Source organism: Pteropus vampyrus, unplaced genomic scaffold (assembly GCF_000151845.1).
Source record: "Pteropus vampyrus isolate Shadow unplaced genomic scaffold, Pvam_2.0 Scaffold165, whole genome shotgun sequence".
Classification (NCBI taxonomy): domain Eukaryota; kingdom Metazoa; phylum Chordata; class Mammalia; order Chiroptera; family Pteropodidae; genus Pteropus; species Pteropus vampyrus.
In genome coordinates this window covers 176709-198950 of record NW_011888946.1, presented here as the reverse complement: position 1 = coordinate 198950, position 22242 = coordinate 176709, and the positions used below count along the sequence as shown (strand labels likewise).

Sequence of the window (22242 nt, the reverse complement as noted above, 5' to 3'; positions counted from 1 at the left end):
CAGTCTCTCAAAGTAGATATAATGTTATAAAATAATGAATTAATCCAGAGGAAAATGGCTAAATCCAAAATGAGCAAAAGGGTATGAAGTTGATTCTACCTCATTGTTGTTTCAGTTGTTTCTGAAAATTGTATTGGCTGAAAAATTATCCCCATGTTATGTCTCTCTTTATGGGGATGGAAAGTCAGTTTGCTTTGTTGAAGAGGTTTCTCTTCCGAAGTCAAAAGACTATTCTTTAAGAAATTGTTCACAGTACAGGACCTCCATGCAAGGTCCTAAAATCTATGTGCAGGATGTTAGAACTGTTTTTGATGATTAAACAGAAGAAGATTTTGATGGATGAGATTATTTTCCCCCCCAAAATACTTTAGTATTCAAACAATTTTCTAATCATCAACATTCGGTGCTGTTCCAGTAATAAGCATATTTTCACATGTGAAAATTAGAATGCCAAGATCCATGTTTCTGTTCCACTGTCTGATTTGCACTCTTACAGATGCTGGGCTCATTGGTTTATGTTCACCAGAGTGCTTTCCAACACTGTAATGATGGTGTGAAGACTCACGAAGCACTTTTTACCATGAGCACATGATACCAAGGAATCAGGAATTGCAATATGCTGTTACCCTGATGTGATACAATTTCTTTACACTTGCACATCTACATTTTTATATTTTTCTCATTAGCTTTAATATAAAGGCCAATGACAGAATTATAGAGTTTAGAGACATTTTCTAAAAAGTCTAAGTTACCACTTCTATATTGCTGTACAAATAGTCAAATGTAAGTTATTTTAAATGGTTTTAAAGCCAGATTTATACTGAAAAGATTAAATCCTTCTCCATCAAAATTTCCTTAGCAAAACTAGTCATCTTTTGCTTTTATTATATTCTGCTTGGTGGTAGTAAAAATTTGAGTGTTGGTATGATTAAATATACATTCTATTTATGAGTTGTACATGTTAAGACATACCGTGGAGCTTCATCTTACTTAGGGAGATTCCATAGTCAGCAAATGGATAAACCATTTATTGTTAAAATGACTCTTCAGTATAGCTTAAACTACCCACAGAGACCACATACAGTGGTTTTGTTTTTTTGTTTTTAAATGCACGACAGTCCTTTAATAGTCAGTTTTTATCCAACTTTGAAACATTCACCATTCCTTCCATTTGAGTAGTTGACAAAGTGGTTGGCTTCTCTTAGGGGGCCATGTTCCACCAAAAGTAAGTTGTCGTGTTTCACTTTTTACCCAGTTCACAAGTTAAATGCATGTTTGATGTGACTCCACTGTATTTTCTTCCGATTTATTTTTTAAAGAGAGGAAATGATAGCTACATTGTCTGTCACTTTAAGCTTTAACATTTAATTTCAAAATCCACCACTGAGACAGTTTATTTCTGTCCTTGATTTGGCCTCTGATCTTCTCCCTGCAGGTTTCTGGTTAGCTTTATGGTGGACGCAAGAGGTGGCTCCATGAGAGGAAGCCGTCACCACGGGATGAGAATCATCATTCCACCACGCAAGTGTACGGCCCCCACCCGCATCACCTGCCGTTTGGTAAAGAGACATAAACTGGCCAACCCACCCCCCATGGTGGAAGGAGAGGGATTAGCCAGTAGGCTGGTAGAAATGGGTCCTGCAGGGGCACAATTTTTAGGGTAAGTTATCTTGCCAATTTTAATCTTGGCCTTCATAACCACATCTTTGATTTTCTTTACCCTTGTTAACTCAAGTAGTTAACTGTTATAACTACTTAGTTGGACCATTTTGATTGAGTATGCCTTTTGTGTAGTGTCAGAGGTCACAAAGCTGTATAATTCTGTGAAAAAGCTAGTAGGCTGATACTTCCTTAACTCAGTTTGCTGGTCAAAGCTTTTACTAACCAAGAAGCATGTTCTCTGCTCAGTGAGTGCACGAAACCTCAATAGTCCCTGTAGTAGTCAAGGCACCATTCTTAGGGAAAAAATACAGATGCTGGAATTATATCAACACATTGAATAAATGGCTACTTTGGGTACATGTCCTTTTAAAGATAATCGTTAAGGTAACAATCCATTGTGATATGGTATTTTATAAAAAAAAAATTCATTTTCTGAGGTGGCACTTGGGTGCAAATCAGGCAGGCTCTGTCGTGACTGACAGTTTGTTCACAATTTCCCCTTCTCGTTTCTCTTCCTGCTGCATGGATGTTATTCAGTAAACTGCATCTTCCTACCAATCCTCCCCCTGTAAATGAGGGTGAGAGCTTGGTTAGCCGAATCCTGCAGCTTGGGCCTCAAGGAACAAAATTTATTGGGTAGGATCTTCATAGACAAGATATAGAATGTCTACAATTCTTTTTCCATTTTCAATTTTTTTCTGTCATACCCATGGTCTTATTCTTGTCTTAAGTTTATTTTTACTGTTTCAGTTGTTAATGCTTTCAGGTGATGTGTGTCACTGAAAGGAAAAAAATCATAGTGGCTTGACTTAATGTAGCACCGCTACCTATCTTGTGCTTTCAAGCATGTGGAATTCACTGCAAGCATTCTGCTTTCATAACGTTGTGCTTTTGTAAACCTTTCTTTAATTTGAAATGTTTTGACTGAATATGATGGTTTTTAAGACATACTACAGTCTAATTTTAACCTAGTGTAGGAGAAGGCATTTGCAGGCTTCAGATCAACATTTGCTTTAAATGATGTGTGCGTGTGTGTGTGTGTGTGTGTGTGCACGTGCGCGTGCATACGTATGTATGTGTGTGGAGTTACATTTTTTTTTTAAAGTACTTAGGTGTACTGAGTAATTTTCTTGGGCTTTGAGAAGGAACAGTGATCAAAAAGCAAACTGATTTTGAAAAATGTCAGGAATAAAAGATATTTAAAGAAAACCAAATAGGCAGTAGATAGACTATTCTACTGTTTATTAAATTGTTTTGTTTCATTTAAGCTAAAATGTGTTGGTATTTGTTATTTGTTTGCTTGTCTATTTGATTGGCGTATTTGCCTTGGCAGTCTGCATGAAGAAACCTGTTATGAAAAGTTATGCTTGGCTTTCACCTTGGTCAGAGACCCTTGTTCATACCTTCTCTCCAGTCTCGTTAAATGTCATGCACAAAGCCTCCTTCCTTAAATATTTACAGAGACAGTATCTGATACATTAGCCTGCAAAGATTGTATCTAGTTCTCAAAATAAAAAAAGTAAATGTCCGATCATCAGGTGTGATTAAAAACTACAGTAAATAATGTAACTCTGAAATTATTAACACTACTAGGAATAGTTGACTTTGTTTCGACCTATCATAAAATGAAAGCATTATAAAGAATTTTTCATCCTTAATTAGAATTAGAACTGTTTTGCCAAAATAAAATGATTATATTTATCCTCCCTTTTTAAGCGAGCACATTTGTCATAAAACAAATAGTCATGTGTTTTTATTTATGTTATTTGATCATTACAATGACTATCCCTTTTTATGCTCTTATCTATTTAAGCCTGTATCTTCTGTTATCACATGTACGTAAACGTATAGGTCAAGAGATGAGGTTACATACAACCTCTGTAGGAGAATAATGATACTGTCTACTTAAATGTCATAAAAGAAAGCTGCACAATCCAACTACATAAACTGTGTGTGATTGTGGTCTGCTTACTTCCATTCATCTTTTTTAGCATGTATCCTATTTTAAAATTTAACAAAATTATTCCTTGATTGGCTATCTTCAATTTGCAGCCATTCTTTCACATTCTTTTGCAAAAGGACACTGTCAAAAATTAATATTTTATTATATGATAATTGCAAACAAACAAGTGCTTTTTCAGAAAATTTAAATATTCCTGTGCAGGTTATACTAGAGCTAGGAAATTAAGCTGCCCACTACTATTTCACATATTGAAAATCAGAGAAACTATCAACTACATGGGCCATGAAAGTCATGGAAACTGACTGACTATTGGCAGGAGTGGATTGTTATAGCGATTATTTTCTTGCTAAGGAGGAAAAATATCAGTAATCTTCAAAATAGGAAATTTACAGAATTTCTTTTTTCAAAGAAATGACTGTGTCCTTTTAAATTATTAGCGTTTCGTATAATATAATATACCTATTGTGTTTTTCAAAATGGACCAACTTCTTTCTTACGGTCTATTTTTATAATTTTCAATTCCTTGATTCAAAATTTCTTTTTTATATGTACTAAATATCTCCCTCCCCCCCCCAATTAAATCAAATGCCTAACCTACAGTAGGCTCTCAAGAATTGTTTGTGAATGAATGAATGATGGCATGTCTTCAAGCTTCTAATATATTATTTAATTAGCAAATGATTCTGCAGCTTTGAAATCATTCCCAACCTTAGTGGCACCTCTGATTTTCAAATGAATACTGTTAATGAAACTTTTTTTTTAAGTACAGTACTATAAATATATTTAATTTGATACCAAAATCATGTGACTTTTTTTCCAGCCCTGTCATAGTGGAAATCCCTCACTTTGGGTCTATGAGAGGAAAAGAGAGAGAACTCATTGTTCTTCGAAGCGAAAATGGCGAAACGTGGAAGGAGCATCAATTTGACAGTAAAAATGAAGATTTAACCGAATTACTTAATGGCATGGATGAAGGTAATTATGACGGCTCCTTGTTTCTGTACACATCTGAGGCAGCAATCAAAAAAAATGATTAGACTAAAAGAAACGGTCCCTGAATTTCATACGTTTATATTTGAAGCTGGGAATCAGATTCCTCAGCATTTATTGCTGCTGTTTTCTGTTTCTCGAGCATGAAGTTCCATTTAATCTAACAAACTTTTTCCCCTATGATATTAATGTACAAACGCTCTGATGATTCTTTCAGTCTTTAATCAAATGCATCAGTCTTTCCAAAACCCAAGAAAGTTTTCTAAGTCAAAAATGTATAAGGAGGGGGTGAAATAATAATGGAAGGTATGCAAAGTATGCAGAGCATTTTTAAGAAAATACATTCACATTTTATTTTTGGAATTATTATTTCCCAACCCTTTCTTTGATCTGTTTTCTCCCATATTACTTCAGTGTTTTTTATGAATTTTTAATTTCTCTTGGGCTATAGTGAGTTTTTTTTAAATAAGTTTCAAGCTAATTATTAGAGCCTTTGGTGCTTCGGTGTCTTATTCTTTGACCTAGTAAGACTAATACATAGCCCAGCATATCACTTTGTCATATATACCTTCTATAGGCTGGCTGACCCTTAGAATCATAGCAGTTTCTCTTAGTAGATATTGGGAATAGATTTGTTTTGAGAGTAGATACTTGATGCAGAGTTTTAGAACCAAGCTCACCATAAAATAAAGATAATCTTTACACTGACTACCTAATCTACAAATTTAGCAGTTGTTATAAATAGCAGCTTTATTGAAAATATAACTCAAGTAACATGAAATTCACTCTCTTAACGTTTAATTCACTCTTTTTTGGAATGCTTCCAGCATAGTTTCTTCTGGCTTTAAAGTGTAGATAAAGAAGCTAGACAGACCCGAGAGTGTTTGAGGGATGACCATGAGCAAATTCTTTGATCCCGGTGAGCCTGTTACTTCTGTAAAATGGAGATTACCTTCCTTACTTTATAAGGTGGTTGTTGTTGAGAAAAAATAATTATGTGAAGCACTTATGAAATACAGCCCTTGTCTCTATTATATTTATTCTTTGGAAAAAGAAATTGTCATGCCAAAGGTTTTATAATAAGACACAGTTAATCACAGCCAATCAAGAATTTTAAGATGTCTGTACAGCAAGGTAGGAAGAAACTAATAATTGTTGAATGTCTCTAGCATGCATGAGGCATTGATTGATGCCTTTATATATGAAAATTTAAAATGAAAGCAGAGTACTACAAAGTAGGAAGTTTTAATGCCACATCATAGATGGCAAGTAACTTATCTAAGGTTACCACGACTAAGTAGCACCAGGGTTAAAATCAAATTCTACATTTTCAAAGACTTCTCACTATATCCCCATATTTTAGTAATGCATGTCTTATGAAGAAGAAAGAGGGAAATTCCTGCAAACCTCTAGATTTAAAGATCCAGAAGTACGGTCATTTTAAATGTTATGTAATACTGATATTTATATCACATACCATCTACACCTTCAGATGATTCAAATGGATAGGAACATGCAATGATAATTAAGATTTCTAATTTTTCTTACCTTATTTTAAAGCATGGAAATATAGTGACTCATAAGGAAATTTATTAAAAAAATCAATCAAAAATTTTGAAAGAATAAATCCTAAGAGAATGAATTAAATAAGCATTTTCAAAATGATAAAACAATACAGATGATTCAGGATTAAAAAATGGAGACAATAAGAGAAATGGGTTTTTCATAGAGGATGCGGTTTTTTTGTTTGTTTTAAGGAAAAATATAAAACTATTTCTTAAATGCTAACGTAGATTACTAATTTTTAAAATATAACATCTACAACACAGGTTTGTCTTCTTTTTAATGGATTGCTGCCTTAATATTTTAAGTTCCTGAGGGCAGGGTACATGTCTGAATCACCTTTGAATGACCAGTATTGGGCACAGTGCTGATTTAGACACTCATCGAAAGCGAGTGAGTGGTCAGAAGACGGAACCTTGTTATAATAATGTAGCTTTCTGAGGAAAGTTCTCATCATTCTATTTCTTCTACTCCAAACTTCATTAATCTCCAAGAGAAAAAAAGAAATTAAAGAGGAGCATTTACTTTGAGGAAAGTTCTGAGAAAGTAACAATATTCTAGGAAGAATATTGAATATTCTAAGACAGTGGTGTTCAATAGAACTTTCTACAATGTTGGAAATATTCTATATTGTGCTTTCCAACAATAATTACTAGTCACTTATGACACTTGAGTACTTTAAATGTGGCTAGTGCAACTGAGTAAGGTAATTTTTTATTCAATTTTAATTAATTTTAAATAGCTGCATATGGCCAGTGGCAACCTCAAGGGACACTGCAGTTTTAGCAAAAACACTAAATATTCTAATAATACATTCTCCTTAATTTTTGAGTATAGATTATAGTGTGTCCTTTCAGGCAGAAGTAGAATTTTTTAAGATTTATTTATGGAATGGACTTCTATGATTTCGTGCTGACATGTCTTCGTTTTGTTTTGAATAAACTAGTTTTCAAATAGGAATTAGTCATATCTTTGCTTCGACAAATGATGCCCCAAATATTGCCATACTAAGATGTTTTAAAGAAATGATGATGCAGCCTTCTGTCCCGGATTCTGTGTATTACCTTGGAAATAGTAGGTAGAGTTTCTGTGCTACATTTTTAAAGACCGGCTTCCATTTTAGACAATTAAAAGGAAATGTAAATACTTCTAGGGTTAAGGAATCAAGCACTGGAGGCCACTGCAGCAAAAATGCAAACTAAATTTTCAAGGTGGTTTTCTTCCTATATTAAATTTTAAAACAATAATAATGAAAGAACCACTATACACACCTTTCACAACTATAGCTCAATTAATCAGGTTTCATACCACGCGCAAGCTCCACTTAACCACCACTCTTCTGTTCCCAAAGACACTTCTTTCTTATTGGAACATGCCCTCTCTAAAAATGGACAGGCATAAATAAAAATCAATCTGTCTCTAAAAACACCAACCCTTCTATTTCCTTCAGCATCCAGCTAGTCAAAATTTTCATGGGATAAGAAGCATAACCACAGTTTAAGAGGTTTTGTGTTACATTCAACCCTTCCACTCTGCCCTCCCCACAACCAACCCTCACCATCTGTTGTTCTGAATAGTTGTTAATTAGCAGGATAAAAATAGTATATAAATTAGTTACACAAGTGACCAGATCACTCAAGAATTCCTTAAAGAAAAAGAGAAATAAATTATTCTACTATTATTTTATTTATTCCTCAGTTCATAACAATTAAGCCTTATCTGTCATCTGTAGCAAGTTACCCTTCATAATACCTGCCATTTATAAATGTCTCCTTTTTAACTCTCTTTTCCACAAATGAATTCTATGAGTTACTTTATGACTCATATATATGCTACTTCTATAACCAGTCCTGTTGCACCCTCTTCTCTGAAAATCTTAAAACCCAGGTATTTAAAAATCATCTTAGCCAATATTTTCATCACTGGTTTATACTAAACAACACAATTGTAAGGATTCAATTGTGGTTTTATAGTATTTTAAAATTTGCAAAGACATTCTATGTGCGCAATCAAATTTAGTGGTTAGATAACTCCAGAGAAAGACAAGTTCAAGGAGAAGGATAATTTGCCCAATGTAATGAATGGTCTATGGGCGTCACACAGATCAGAATTCTCATCCTGGCTCCACCCTTAACTAGCTGTGGGACCTTAACCAATTAATCTCTCTAAACTTTAAATCTATAAAGTGAGTGTACCTCATAGAGAACGAATGAGGAACAAATGAGCTAATATATGTAAAGTTCTTAGCACAATTTCTGATATATGAGAACCACTCAAGATGTTAGGATGCTAGTCATAGTCACAGCTGCCATGTATACTTGTGCAGGAGAGCAAGTGGGGACTGAAATCTTGCCTATTCCCCTTGCCAAGCTGTATGCTTTGACACTGGCCTGCAGGACGAAGGGAGGCGCTTATCTAATTTTCTCAAAGCTACTGTCTAGTTGCCAAGCCATAAGCCAGCAGGGCCGTGTCCATCAAAGTCAGTCCCTTTTCCAAATCACACAAAGACACCACCTGGTCACAATCGATAATGGTGACTTTCACCTAGTCACTACCACCAACCACAGGAAATAATAGGTAGATGTAGACTTCCAAAATCTAGACTTCTGACTTTAAATCCAGTTGTTTTTCTACAATACTCCCTTGCCTCTGTATAATCTCAAATGAAGGATGCCTATGAAAGTGCTTCATGTGGAACAAAAATGTGACATAAATGTCAGCTGCTGTTTAAATTTTCCATTATTAATCAGGTAACCTTCTTATCATGTATGACTCAAAAGGATATGGTATGTGTTCAGGAAAAATTGTCGTTGCAAAACAAGGTGGAACTAAGAACCGTTTCTGTCAGCAGCAAGCTCAGAGACCAGAGCTTTAGCAGCTACACTAATGAAGCAGGTGTGTCAGCAAAGCTCTGTTGAAAAAAGAGGCTTGAGTGACACAGAGGACAGTTGGTCTGGGTGTGAAGAACCTGCTGTTACCACTGTGGTATCATGTGGCAGGAGCAACTCTTCTCTCTGGCAGCAGACATAGATCTTGTTCTAGCATTTGTCCATTCGTGGTTTCTCAGCAGAGACAGAGATACCACAGAACAAAATTTTCAGCTACTCCACCCAAAAACACCTTTAAAGTATACCAAATTGTAAGTTTAATTAAAACCTTACTTTAATTAAACTCACAAAGTTCAATTAAACATTTTTAAAATTGTGCCTCCAAAGTCTGATCCCAGGGGCGTCTTGTAGTTTGTGGTTATGCTGGACCTGGGAGTATTTATTGGTAGAAGAATTCTTCCTCCTTAAAGGTCTTAACTTAAAAACTGAAGAGACTGAAAAGCTCTAATCCCGTACCATCCCAGACAGTAGCCAACTACAGGTGGCTATCTAGCACTTGAAATGGCTTGTATAAATTGAGATGTGCTGAAAATGTAAAATACACCAGATATATGAAAAATAGTAGCCCTCAAATATATATATATAATTTTTACACTGGTTACATGTTGAAATGGTAATATTTTGGATATACTGGCCTAAATATAACATTGTTAAAATTAATTTCACCTGTATCTTTTTATTTCTTAGTGTGGCTATGAGAAAATTTAAAATTACATGTGGGACTTGCATTATTTTTCTTTTTAGCACTGCTCTGGACAATGTATCAAGTTTATTTTACGCATCTCTTCAGTTTTAAAATCAAAACCGTTGCTAAGTGTCACAAGAATGCTTTGAGGATATGTGAATTATGCTATAATTTTAAAATGCTAGTCGCTGTACTGGAACAAAATGTTCCTGAAGTTCTCCAAACAATGTATAATGCTAGGAAAATATTCTCTCACTTGTCATTACTTAACTTTCAGATGAAAGCAAATGAGATTTTAAGATAATACATTTTAGATTAAATAATTTTACTATTTTGTAAATTGAAGGGGGGAACGACAATTGATACTTATAATGTCACAAAAAATAAATTTTCCACAGCTTATCATCTATTTCAACAATATTTTAGAAACAGACTTCTCAGTTAAAAATTTCTATTTTGATTGATTTCTATTGAACTTACTTGTTTTTAATTTATCAGCCATGAGACAATAGTAATTTTAAAGTGTCAGGTTAGATTGTAGAAGCAATAGAGCGCCGAAATAAGTAGCTTTACATTGTATACAGCACCATCTATTGGAGAAATTTATTAACAATCTTGAAAAATTCTGGAGGAAAAAGTAAAAACAAATCAGGATTGCGCTTGAGGTACAAAAAAAAAGCAAACCAAGAATATTAATCCGTAACATAATACTCACTTGTTTTCACATCCTTCCCTCACTTCTCTTCTTCGAGGAAGCCTTCCCTAAACCACAAACTAAGTTAGATCCACCTGGAAAAGAAGTCTGCAACACCTGGCCTTTCTTCTTCTGTAACAAGCAGCTTTGAACTTTGCCATCTTTCTCGGTGGACCAGAAGTCCATGAGGGCAGAGACTGACTCTGCCACATTGACAACCAGTATACTCAGTACAAATAACAGACTTTGGCACAGTGTTGTCACTTCATCATAATTTGTCGAATGCCTGGAGAAATGAGTGATGTGTATGCAGGCGTATGCCCCCACTTTTGGTGATATATTTCCTCAGTAATTCAGAGACCCAGACCTAAGAGAGAAAACAACTTTCTAAAGGAACCACATGGGGAAAGGAGGTCTAGGGAACAGAGGCAGGGCACATAATGATTAAAAGTTAGCTTTCTAACAATAACTCTAAGATAGGATTATCAAAAATTGTTTGGATTGCTAAAACTGAAGGGAAAAACAAACAGGTATATCATCGTTTCCAGATATTCTGCATCATTAACACTTAAAGCATTGTGCAAATCTGAATGACAAGGTGCCTACCTTGGGTAAAGATATAAAATAACGCTGATCCAGACAGACATAAAGCAGATGCCAGAAATGAATAAGAATATGACTTAAATTACTAAAATTATAGAGGTGAATGAGACCTCTCTTTACTACGCTTGCAACTTTCTGTGAATCTATAATTATTTTAAAAGTTGAAAAAAATTGAAAACTTTCATATTATGTTTACATTGAGGGAGAAGGGTCGTTATTTTATTTGAGGGTTTTTTTTTTCCTGTAACATCTTGGATGGGCTTGTTACAAAAGTTGCATATTCATATAGAGCTGAATTTTAATTCTAAAGGAGTGAAGTCTATAATTTTCCGAAATATTTTGGCAGATATTTTACAAGTACTCCTCTATATATTCTACAGCTAGAGTTAAATATTATGTATTTGTCTCGTGTTTCCTTCATTTCCCCCCAATTTATCTGATATTTAATTTTCTATAACTGGTGAATTTTTCCTTTAAAATGGAAAGAAATTAAAATGATAGCAATTCAGATTTATATACTGTAGAGAAACAAAACAGAGGTAGTGTGACAGTTAAAAAAAACCAGCCTTAGAATTGCCACAGACTGGCTCTCTGCCTCTCCTCTACTCCAAAGCTGTGAGACCTTGGAAAGAATATGGAACCTAAGTTATTATGTGACTAGAACTGTGCTGGTGGTTTTCTCTCATTTATTTGTTACATCCACCCAGAGGAAACTCTCCTTATCCTGATCTTTAGACAAGGAATGTAGGACTCAGAGTTGCAGAACTTGTTCAAGGTCTAAGCTCACTGGTTGGGAAGCTGGATTTGAACCCGAGGCACCTGCCTCTAGTGGCTTTCCACAGACCCATGCTAGCTAGCGTGCTCTTTCAAATTCTCACATCCTAAGGCTCCCTTTTTTTTCCCACCCCTCAATAGCAAATACTCTTTTTGTGGAGAAGTAAGCTGAGCAGAACATTCACCTGACTGGAAATTAAACCCTAAATATACAAATCATCCTTTGTGAAACCTTGTGGTTGTAGTCTTCTACAGACTATTAAAACACAGACCTGACCAGGTCACAAATAGCTTTCAGAAAACAAATTTAATGTAGGAACGAGAGTCATGGGCCCATTGGTCCAAGTTACCGAGACATTTGATCATGTGCACGTAAGAGTGAGTCATGTAAGAGATCCAGATGATCATCTGAAAGCTTTAAGAGTGACTCATTTAGTGGGAACATGATTTCAGTTGTGTTATTTATGCTTCATTGTATTATGAGCTCCATAACCATTCATGTTTGCAAAGCATTTTATGGTCTTTATTACTCCGTTGGAAAATCTGTTACAGAGAATGCTGTGCCACCTTTTATAAATAAACTAATTGAGTTACAAGGTACTTACAAAAATTATCATTAATCAGTGAGGCAAAAAGCTGTAGAACATTAGCTTCTGATTCTTGTATAGCATAAAGTACCACTATAATCAGGGCTCTCTGCTCAGAGTGGGCCAATAAGAAGTCATATTACCTTTTGGACCAGGGTATTTGCAAATCTATCTATTACTCGCCCATTTATCAATCACCACCTATGTGCCAGGTAGTCTGTAAGTCCATGTATGTTTGACTTCATCCCTTCTTCCCTACCTTGTTCCTAGACCTAAATTTTAATCTCAGCTCTAAAACAGACCAGTGAAGTCAATTTGGGCAAGTCATTCAACCTCCTCTGAACTTCAGACACCTACTTTACCGTAATGCTGTGTGGGCCAAATGGTAATTGAGCTGCCACAGAGTAGACATGCAGTAAGTGTAAATTTTAACCTTCCTCCTGGCCAAAACTACCTATTTCAGAACGCACCTCTCTCTTTCCCTTTAATCTTTTTTTAGTGAAAACTTTACTAGTAACAGATTAAAAAGAGAGGAGAGAGGGATTCCAGGGACCTTTCATATTCTTTGTCATTATGAATCATCATGAAAGATAGAGCTCTTAATTCTTATGCCCTTTTCTCTAATTCTGTAGCCGTGGATATCTTTTTAAAAAAACAAAACCATATAAAAGTAATAAATATTTCTTATTGCCATATGAACTCCTCTTCTCATATCAAACAACCCTTGAGTGATTTCTCATAACATCTGGTTGTCATGTTTTCAATACTTTAGGTTCTGATTTTGTAAGGGCTGGCACATGGTGAGAGTGTACTGTGGCCTGACTACCCAAATATGTCAAGCCATAAAGTCACCTGAATTGAATGTGAAAAGCAGATTTTCAGCATCTACACCTGGCCTACCAATCCAGAATCTCCACAAGAGAAGTTTAGGAATCTGTGCTTTTACTATGTAGCACTGGTGTCCTTATGATCTGGCCAGTTTGGGGCACACTGCACTAGGGGCTAGATTCTCTGGGTATGAATGTGATATAGGCGTCACATTTCTGCTACAGATTATTTTGTTGGGTTTATCTCTATATGTAAAGGGCTCTTGGTAATACATTCCAGCTTCCCGGCCTAAGTAATAGAACATTTTAAAATCTGAATACATATATTCAGTCCTGGAAAGAATATTGGCATTGTTCATTTTCATTACTTATTTGCCTAGAAATCTGACTTTTCTGATAACGGTAGTCTCCCCTTCTCCGTGGTTTCGCTTTCCATGGTTTCAGCTACCTGCGGTCATCTTCAATCCGAAAATATTAAATGGGAAATTCCAGAAATAATTCTTAAGTTTTAAATTGCATGCCATTCTGAGTAGCGTGAGGAAATCTCACGCTGTCCCACCCAGAACATGAATCATCCCTTTGTCTATTGTGTCCACGCTGTATTTGCTGTCTATCACTTTTCACTTAGTAGCAGTCTTGGTTATCAGAGAGAGACCACAGTCATATAACTTTTATTACAGCATATTGTTCATTGTTCTAGTTAATTATTACGTATTGTTGTTAATCTCTTATTGTGCCTAATTTATAAATTAAACTTTATCATTGTTATGTGTATATAAGAAAAAACATATAAAGCTTCTCTTTACAAACCAGTATTTAAATAACTTCTTAAATAATTGTTACATTTATATTGAAGTATTTTAAGTACACATATCAACAGAACATAACGTGGTTAAGGGAATATATCTTTTCTCCATTTCATCTTGGGAATCTAAGTAATTCAAGAAGGCAGTGAACGTGTGTATGATTCTGCTCAAAGAATGGTGTAGAGGGCTCTAATGCCTAAAATTCCCATACTGCTTGTTCCTTTGGGTCAAGACTTATATTTAAAATACCTATTAAAATACATAGTGAAGGTCGATAAGCAGGCATGTTTTAATAGTGACAGAGGGATTGCTAAAAGCTTTAAAATAAAGTGGGTACAACCCAGGGCATCCCTGAACCATTGGCAAATCCTAAAAGATGTCAGAAGTCGAGTGTGGAGTTAGAAACCTGATCTTCTCCATTTACCCCCCATCTGCTGCATCTGAGATGTACACACTCACTTGATATTTGAGTTTAATGGCTTTAATGCTTTATCAAAGGTCATGTAGTATAACTGGGGCCAGGCCGCCTCTGCTACAGAAAGTACCAGTTCTTCCCAATCCTTTGCCATTACAGTTTCCAGGGGTGATACAGCTGTCTCTGCTTTAACTCCTCATAAAAGTATGTGCACACACCAATAACACTCACACACAAACAGATAAGAAGTACCTGTTTTTACCACAGGTCCCCCCAAAAGATGCCTCACTCTCTCTAGGAGGTCCAGATTGATCTTGAGTAAAGTGCATAGACAGGATACAGAGCTTTCTACGTGTTTAAGTAGAGTATCTGTCTTGTTTGAAGGAGGTAATTTCACGGCAGAGTCTTCTTAAACTACTTGCACTATGTGGAGTCCTAAGCCATTTCTAATGGAGTTTATAATCATGTTTGAGGCAGAAAGTAAAAAATCTCTGCTTAACTGACGATGATGTGCTGCACAGCAGCTTAAACAAATTACCAGAACTTTCCCCGTTGCAGCATGAGTTATGAACTCTGAGAATTTAGACTTTTTAAAATAAACCATATCATGGAAGGGGATATATATCTGCTCTGTATGGAAATCTTTTATTTTCTGTCAATTTCTGAATAGGTGAAAATGTCCTCAAAATATTTTTTTGAACAAAACTGTTTCCATTTTTCCATACTAACCTTTTTTAATTCTTTAGTTTTCTTTTTTGTTGTTGTTGTTGTTGTTTCACCAAGGATTCAGTATTTAGGTTTGGACAAAACAGAGGGTAATGAAATGGTTAATAAACAAAAAGGACCAAAATTCCAGTTCCATTTTTGATCAGGGTTGAACCCTGTTTCTCTCGTAGTTGACAATTAATTTGGTGCTCCCATCTCAGAGTATGGTGGGTAATCTTTAAGTGGGAAGATGTCACTGATCCAGTTACCTAACCATCATCTTACCAATCTACATATTTCTATCGGGAATAAGGCAGGATCTCAGCCCTGTGTCTCTAATAAAGGAAGCAGACGTGTTCATAGATCACAGGACATGTGCTGTATGTATCAGAGGTATGAAGAGCGTACGTGAGTAGCAAACAACAAAAACAAAACCAACAGCCCTCCCTGAAGTTGGGGCATATTCCGTTTATTTTGTAACAAGCGAAACCACCCCAGTAAAACCCAAAGGTAGTACTGTCTTGTTCCCCTCTATCTTCTCACCTACTCCTCCATTTCCTATCCTGCTGAAGTAACCAGGGCTAAGGGCCTAGAGTTTTTCTCTTACCGATTTTCCTTATAAAAATATACAAATGTGTAGCTTACATTTTCCCCCTTAAAAGGTTCATATTATGCATATCGCTTCATGTCTTGCTTCTGTCCTCACTTTATACATTTTACACAGTAGTCAGTCACTACCTGCCCGACTCCCTGCTTCCCTCCGATACCTCCTCTGTTACCTCCTCAGAGAGGTATTTCCTGATCATCCATTTAAATAATAACCTCTCCTCCTCATTTCCCCTCCTTGATCACATTCTATTTCCTCTGCTCTGTTTTTTACTTATTTGTTTAATGGTGTGTCCCCCCACCATTAGAAGGTAATCTCCATGTAAGCAATGTCTTTAGTTTGCTCTCTACTATATCTGCAGTGATTTGACCAGTGCTTGCACGTAGTGGGTCCTTAGTAAATACATGGAAAATGAATGACTCGGAATCATCCTATTGCCTAGCTGCAGGAGTGTCTAGAGTGTGAGTGAACCATGACTTTTAATCTAACCATTCCCTTATTGATGGACATGCAGGCTCCTTCAAGTTTTACTCATTACAAGCAATGATGCTTAGCATGTGCTTGTAAGAAAGATGTCAGAAAATGGAATTGCTGGGTGAAGTGATAGGCACATTTTCGTTTTGAATAGATGATGCCCAATTGCATTGTCAAAAGATTGTTGTCATTCACACCTCACCTGCAATGAATGAAAACTCCAGAAATTTTCTCTGGACAAGATGTTATCAGTCTTTAATCTTACCAAGAAATGGGTATAGAAAGAGATGGCATCTTGTTTTAATTGGAATTTCCCTGTAAATTATCAGGTTTGAACATTTTAATATATGTTCGTTGACCATTTTTCAGCTTCTGTGAATTACCTGTTTGTAACATTTTGCCATTTTCTCTTGCGTTTCTCATCTTATCAACTTTTAACTGCCATTAGTATTGAGCATATTAATCCTTTATTTGTCATGTATGTGTGGCTTATTATCTTTCTCAGTCTACCTTTTGTCTTTCAAATTTACTGTTTTTTGTCATAGAAAGCTTTCCACTTTTGTATAGTCAAAACTGCCGTATTAGACTTCTGAGTTTTCCATTTTTAGTAGGAAATTTTCTTCTGAGGTCAGAATAGAGTCTCTTGATTATTTGGGGGAGTAGGGGTATAAAATATTTTAATTTTTTAAAAATCATTAAGTCTCTTGTCCAGATGGAATTTGTGTGTGTGTGTGTGTGTGTGTGTGTGTACTGATTTGGCTTTGTTCTTCCAAATAGAATTTCAATTATGTCAGCACCATCTTTTAAGTAAGCCATCTTTCCCCCATTGATTTGAAGTTTAAATCTATGACTTTGATTTAAATATATTCATTTAAAAACATAATACGCATATAAAAGTAGATATGTATGGACTTACATATATACTCTGTGTGTATATGTAATATGTGTGTATGTGTACACATACAGAAATTTGAATCTATTTCATGATTCTCTATTCTTGTCCCCTTGACCTATTTGTCTATTCATATATGTAATATACGTATTATATTCTTATATGTCTGTATATATAACTGTTTTATTATGATGCTTGTGGGTAAGTTTTTAAGTCTTATAAGATAAATTGTCCCTCACAAATCTAGTTTTCTGGAATGCTCTTGGCTAGTCTCAAATAGTATTTCATATGCTTTTTAAAATCATTTATTTTAATTAAACCTACCAAAATGCTGTATAAAATCTGGCTTTTGAAAGAAGATGCATCTGACTGCACTATAGGGGATGGTCTGGAGTAAGGGGAGGTAGTGGTGGAAATGGTAGGAGACGGTCTCAGTAATCCAGGCAAGCCGTAGTAGGGCCTGAACAAGGGGGTGGCAGGAGAGCAAGCCATTCCACTGCACATAGAGTCAACTGGATGTTGACCTTTAGATGTGAAGTACAAGGTACAGGAGAATGAGTCAAAGCTATTGAACTGGAGGACTGAACAACCTGTAGACCCTTTCCAAGAGTTAGGACTGCAGGGCAAGAAGTATGTTTGAAGGTAGACAGAAGGGAAGAAGATGTATCTATATGTAGAAAGGCTGAGTTGACATAGAAGGGCCATTGGTGGGAGACAGAAATTGGTGATGGTGTTACTAAATCACTTGGGTAATTAAAAAAAAAATTAAAGAGGTTTTTAAATTAAGTTTAAGAGCCTTTCAGACATGTGTTTCACTTTCTTGTGGGGGCCCTACTTTTTTCTGACTCATTCCTAGTTTTGGCAGCTTGAGGGAAGATTATTGTAGATAATCACAAGATGAAGTATTCCTTCTTAAAGAGTAGAAGCTTGTCCATATATGGTAAAATGTCAGTTTTTGAAGACGTTTCTCTTCAGTAGAAATATTTTTCTACAAATACTGATGTAAATACCTTTATAATATTTTTGCAAAGCTTGATATTATTTTAAGGTCACTATAGTTTTCTATTTATCATTAAAACTCTGCTTAGACTACTGAATATAAATAATTTTAACTATCAGAATTACATATCAGTTCATCTCAAGGTATTGTGTAAATCATCTTATTCTCACAGCTTTTTCATTCATTTGTCTTTTCAGAACTGGATAGCCCAGAAGAGCTAGGGAAAAAGCGTATCTGCAGGATTATCACTAAGGATTTCCCCCAGTATTTTGCAGTGGTTTCACGGATTAAGCAGGAAAGCAACCAGATTGGTCCTGAGGGTGGAATTCTGAGCAGCACCACTGTGCCCCTCGTCCAGGCTTCTTTCCCAGAGGGTGCTTTAACCAAAAGAATTCGCGTGGGCCTCCAGGTAATGTTCACAAAAGTTGTTTTCCTTAGTACATGGAGAGAGCGTGTAAGCAAGTTTTGCTCTAGAAACAGTTGTCATAATTCATCTTAATGACATTGCTAATCAAAGCATTAGGCCATTTTGGGAATGAGTAAATATTGATTCCCAAATATTTGGGAATCAGTATTTCAAATGGAAAGAATTGCAAGTTAGCTTAATGGCTTATATTTGAAAGGTACATATTTGGGGGGTTTCTGCGTAAAAGCTAGTTTCTGATGAAAGATCTTTTTTTTTTTAACTCTACATTATTGGTCTCAGTATGTATAGCAACAGAAGCACCAAAGAGCAAATATACCATTAAAAGAACAACCCATATTTGATTTGGTTTATAATATGCTACCTCATAAAAAATCAGCAATAGTGAAACTTGCAAGCTTTCAAATTTTGGTTTAAGTAACTTGTCAATGCTGGGTTTTATCCAAACCAGTTGGAATTTGTTTTGGTTTGGAAAGCTGACTGAAAATCTTGGCAAGAATGAACGGTCTTTCATGTATTTACGCAATTCAGTTAGACTGAACCAGCACTTTTTTTTCTTATCAAATAAGAAAAGTAACCTGAAATAACTTAATTTATGTTGTTAATTAATATAGTAATTAATAGTTTTACTGAAAGTTCATGTTCTGCTTCTGAGGCTGGCTTCTCATGCCCGAGCAGTTGGATTTTTAAGAGCCGAGCACTCCTAGTCCTGGAAATGCCTTCTGTAAACACTTGGAGCTAAAGCTCCCTTACATTTCAGTGGTATGAAGTTCCCTTCAACTGTCTCCCATATTGAATATTTTACCAAATAGCAAAGAGACCAAAGGAAGAAGTTAGGCTTGATAGGCTAGAACTGAAATCCTTTCAAATCACGTGTGCTTTTTGGTTCCTTAACTCTGAAAACCTCAATTTTTACATGAAGACAGGTTGCCTTTTTAATGTTTTACTGAATATCTTACATAGGTTTAAAATATATTGGACTCAGCATTTGTTGTCCTTTATGTTGGATTAGACTGAGAGGCTCCTCTGCTGTGAGATTCGGTTCCTTCTTTCACACTTCTGTGGTCTACTGGGGAAAATACTCAGGCCAATTGATTCCTGCTACAGCGACAGGTTGTTTGGGGGTTTGTTTATTTGTTTTTTTATGCCTTCCTGAAATGGTGAGAAAAGATGAAGAGGAAAGACATTTTATTGGTTGTATTTTTTGGTTTTTTCCTCTTCATGTAAAGAGTCAACTTTCAAAAAAGGCAACTGCATTAAGAGAAAAATGCCCACTTTCACGTAAGGTTCTTTCTCTTCTCTAGGCTCAGCCTGTTCCAGATGAAATTGTGAAAAAGGTCCTTGGAAACAAAGCAACCTTTAGCCCAATTGTCACTGTGGAACCAAGAAGAAGGAAATTCCATAAACCTATCACAATGACCATTCCAGTGCCCCCACCCTCAGGAGAAGGTGTATCCAACGGATACAAAGGGGATACAACACCCAATCTGCGCCTTCTCTGTAGCATTACAGGTGTGGTTAAGTTGTTGCTGTACTTTCTATTCCGTACAAAGATATAAAGTCTTTGAAACTTCCATGCCAACATTCTGCATAAAAGAACGATTTTTTTTTTTTTTACTTGTCCGTCACTTCATTTCTGTTCTCCCTGTAATCATTTCTTTAAGGTGTTGATATCATGGCTCATTTAAAATTCAGTAATATCATTTTCTTGCTATTAAGTTTAATACTAATAATGGCATCTTTTAAGGTTATTGAGGTATTATTGAATCTGCTGGAGCATTTAGGTAATCTCTCATTGACCTAGACGGAGGTGATAGACCCAGCAACACCCTTTAGACTATAGGAAATTGGGTGGACTTTGCGGGGAACAGAGCTCCCACACAGCACCGAAGTAAGGGAGAGCAGAAGCAGAGTTCATGCTTCCTCTCACCTACTCCCTTAATGAGTGTAATCTAATAGACTAAATATTCAAGGTTTAGGAGAATACATTTTGTGATGAGCACCTGGAGTCCAGGTTGAGTTTTTTGGGGTTTTTTTGTTTTATTTTGTTTTTAAGAGTAATTTTAATGACCGATTTCCCCTTTTGCCCTGGAACATTGATTCAGGCAGTACAAATAAGCTACTTTCTAACTTTCTTAATAGTTTTTGCCATTTTAAAACTTAAAAAATAAAAGAATTATATTGTCTATCTGAGATGACAAATCTTTGCACTTATAAAATGCACTCATAAACTATGGTTACTCCAATTGTAAGCCATTCATTAGTACCCAGAGAAACAGAAAAGTAAATTTTTAAGAAATCTAATAATATCTTAGAAGGAGATCACTATAAGCCTTTAAAAGTATAAAAGGAGAATAGAGAGGAAAGCTACCTTTAGTACATGTCATTAATCGAAAGTGTCAAAGTTTTGCAAGTTACTGGCTATGTGAGAACAGGATGATGATGCAAATGTTACAGGGAGCATCTCCCATAATAAAGTTGACATATCTGCTGTTGTTCTCTCAGGAGGCACCTCACCTGCTCAGTGGGAAGACATCACAGGAACTACTCCTTTGACATTTATAAAGGACTGTGTCTCTTTTACAACCAATGTTTCAGCCAGGTATGGAAATAAAGGATTCAAAAAGCACTAAGGAATTAGTTTTATTACCTTTTGGAAAGTAAAGACAGTTGTGTTCAATACCAAAATGGTATTTTTTTTTTACAATTTTGATGGTAAAGTTGGATCTAACTCAGAAATTTAAAATTCACTGACTTTTAAATTTTAAATCCAATTCTCACAAAAAGTTAAACTTTATTCCTCCAGTAGAAGTCCTTAGCAACTGTTATTCATAAATACTGATAGGATTTTTCTCCCGTAAAATTACTACTCCTTTCAATGGTAAAGTAATAGATTAAAAACTCATAAGCAAGAGTAGAAAGGAAGGCTTATTATCATGAGTATGTGTAAGAGAGTAATAAAAAAGAAAGGGAAAAAAATTCTTAGCATTTTTTTAGCAAAATTACAACAAATAATAAATGTGGAGTTTTCTGTGTTTGATAAACAGTAAACATCCTTGTTTGTTTAGATGAACAAGTTAATGTTTTGGTTTAGTTCCCTTTATACTCTAATTTTGCTAATGGTGATTTTATTTAGAGATTTAACATTTAAATCACTTCATTTTCATACTTTTGTTTTGGTTTGATTTTGTTTTTATCAGATTTTGGCTTGCAGACTGCCATCAAGTTTTAGAAACTGTGGGGTTAGCCACGCAACTGTACAGAGAATTAATATGTGTTCCATATATGGCCAAGTTTGTTGTTTTTGCCAAAATGAATGATCCTGTAGAGTCCTCCCTGCGATGTTTCTGCATGACAGATGACAAAGTGGACAAAACTTTAGAGCAGCAAGAGAATTTTGAGGAAGTTGCAAGAAGCAAAGATATTGAGGTACCTCGTTCAGAACAAGTTCATTCAATTCTATTCCCCAGATGCGGGGTTTTATTTTGAGACCATAATTACACTCACTATAAATGTCAAGTACATTATTAATTTTAGTTTTTGTTTAAAAATTTTGATATAGATTCATTCCTAAATTATTTTTAAGTGTTTTTGAGGTGATCTTAGTTGGTTAAAATGTAGTACTAATGAATCGAAGTCATGGTCTCCATTTTCCAAAAGCTACTTGAGTTATCTTATTTTCA

At 35.4% G+C, this 22242-nt stretch overlaps 1 protein-coding gene across 1 annotated transcript in view; it reads left to right on the top strand.

Annotated features, from left to right (window-relative positions):
* Positions 1 to 22242, top strand: part of ANK3 (ankyrin 3) — a 596679-nt gene that overhangs the window by 526847 nt on the left and 47590 nt on the right. Inside the window, exons 29-33 of the mRNA XM_011370216.2 lie at positions 4446 to 4600; positions 18333 to 18544; positions 19864 to 20071; positions 21065 to 21161; positions 21760 to 21988. Coding sequence (XP_011368518.1) covers positions 4446 to 4600; positions 18333 to 18544; positions 19864 to 20071; positions 21065 to 21161; positions 21760 to 21988 — 901 coding nt within the window. The remainder of the gene's footprint in view (positions 1 to 4445; positions 4601 to 18332; positions 18545 to 19863; positions 20072 to 21064; positions 21162 to 21759; positions 21989 to 22242) is intronic.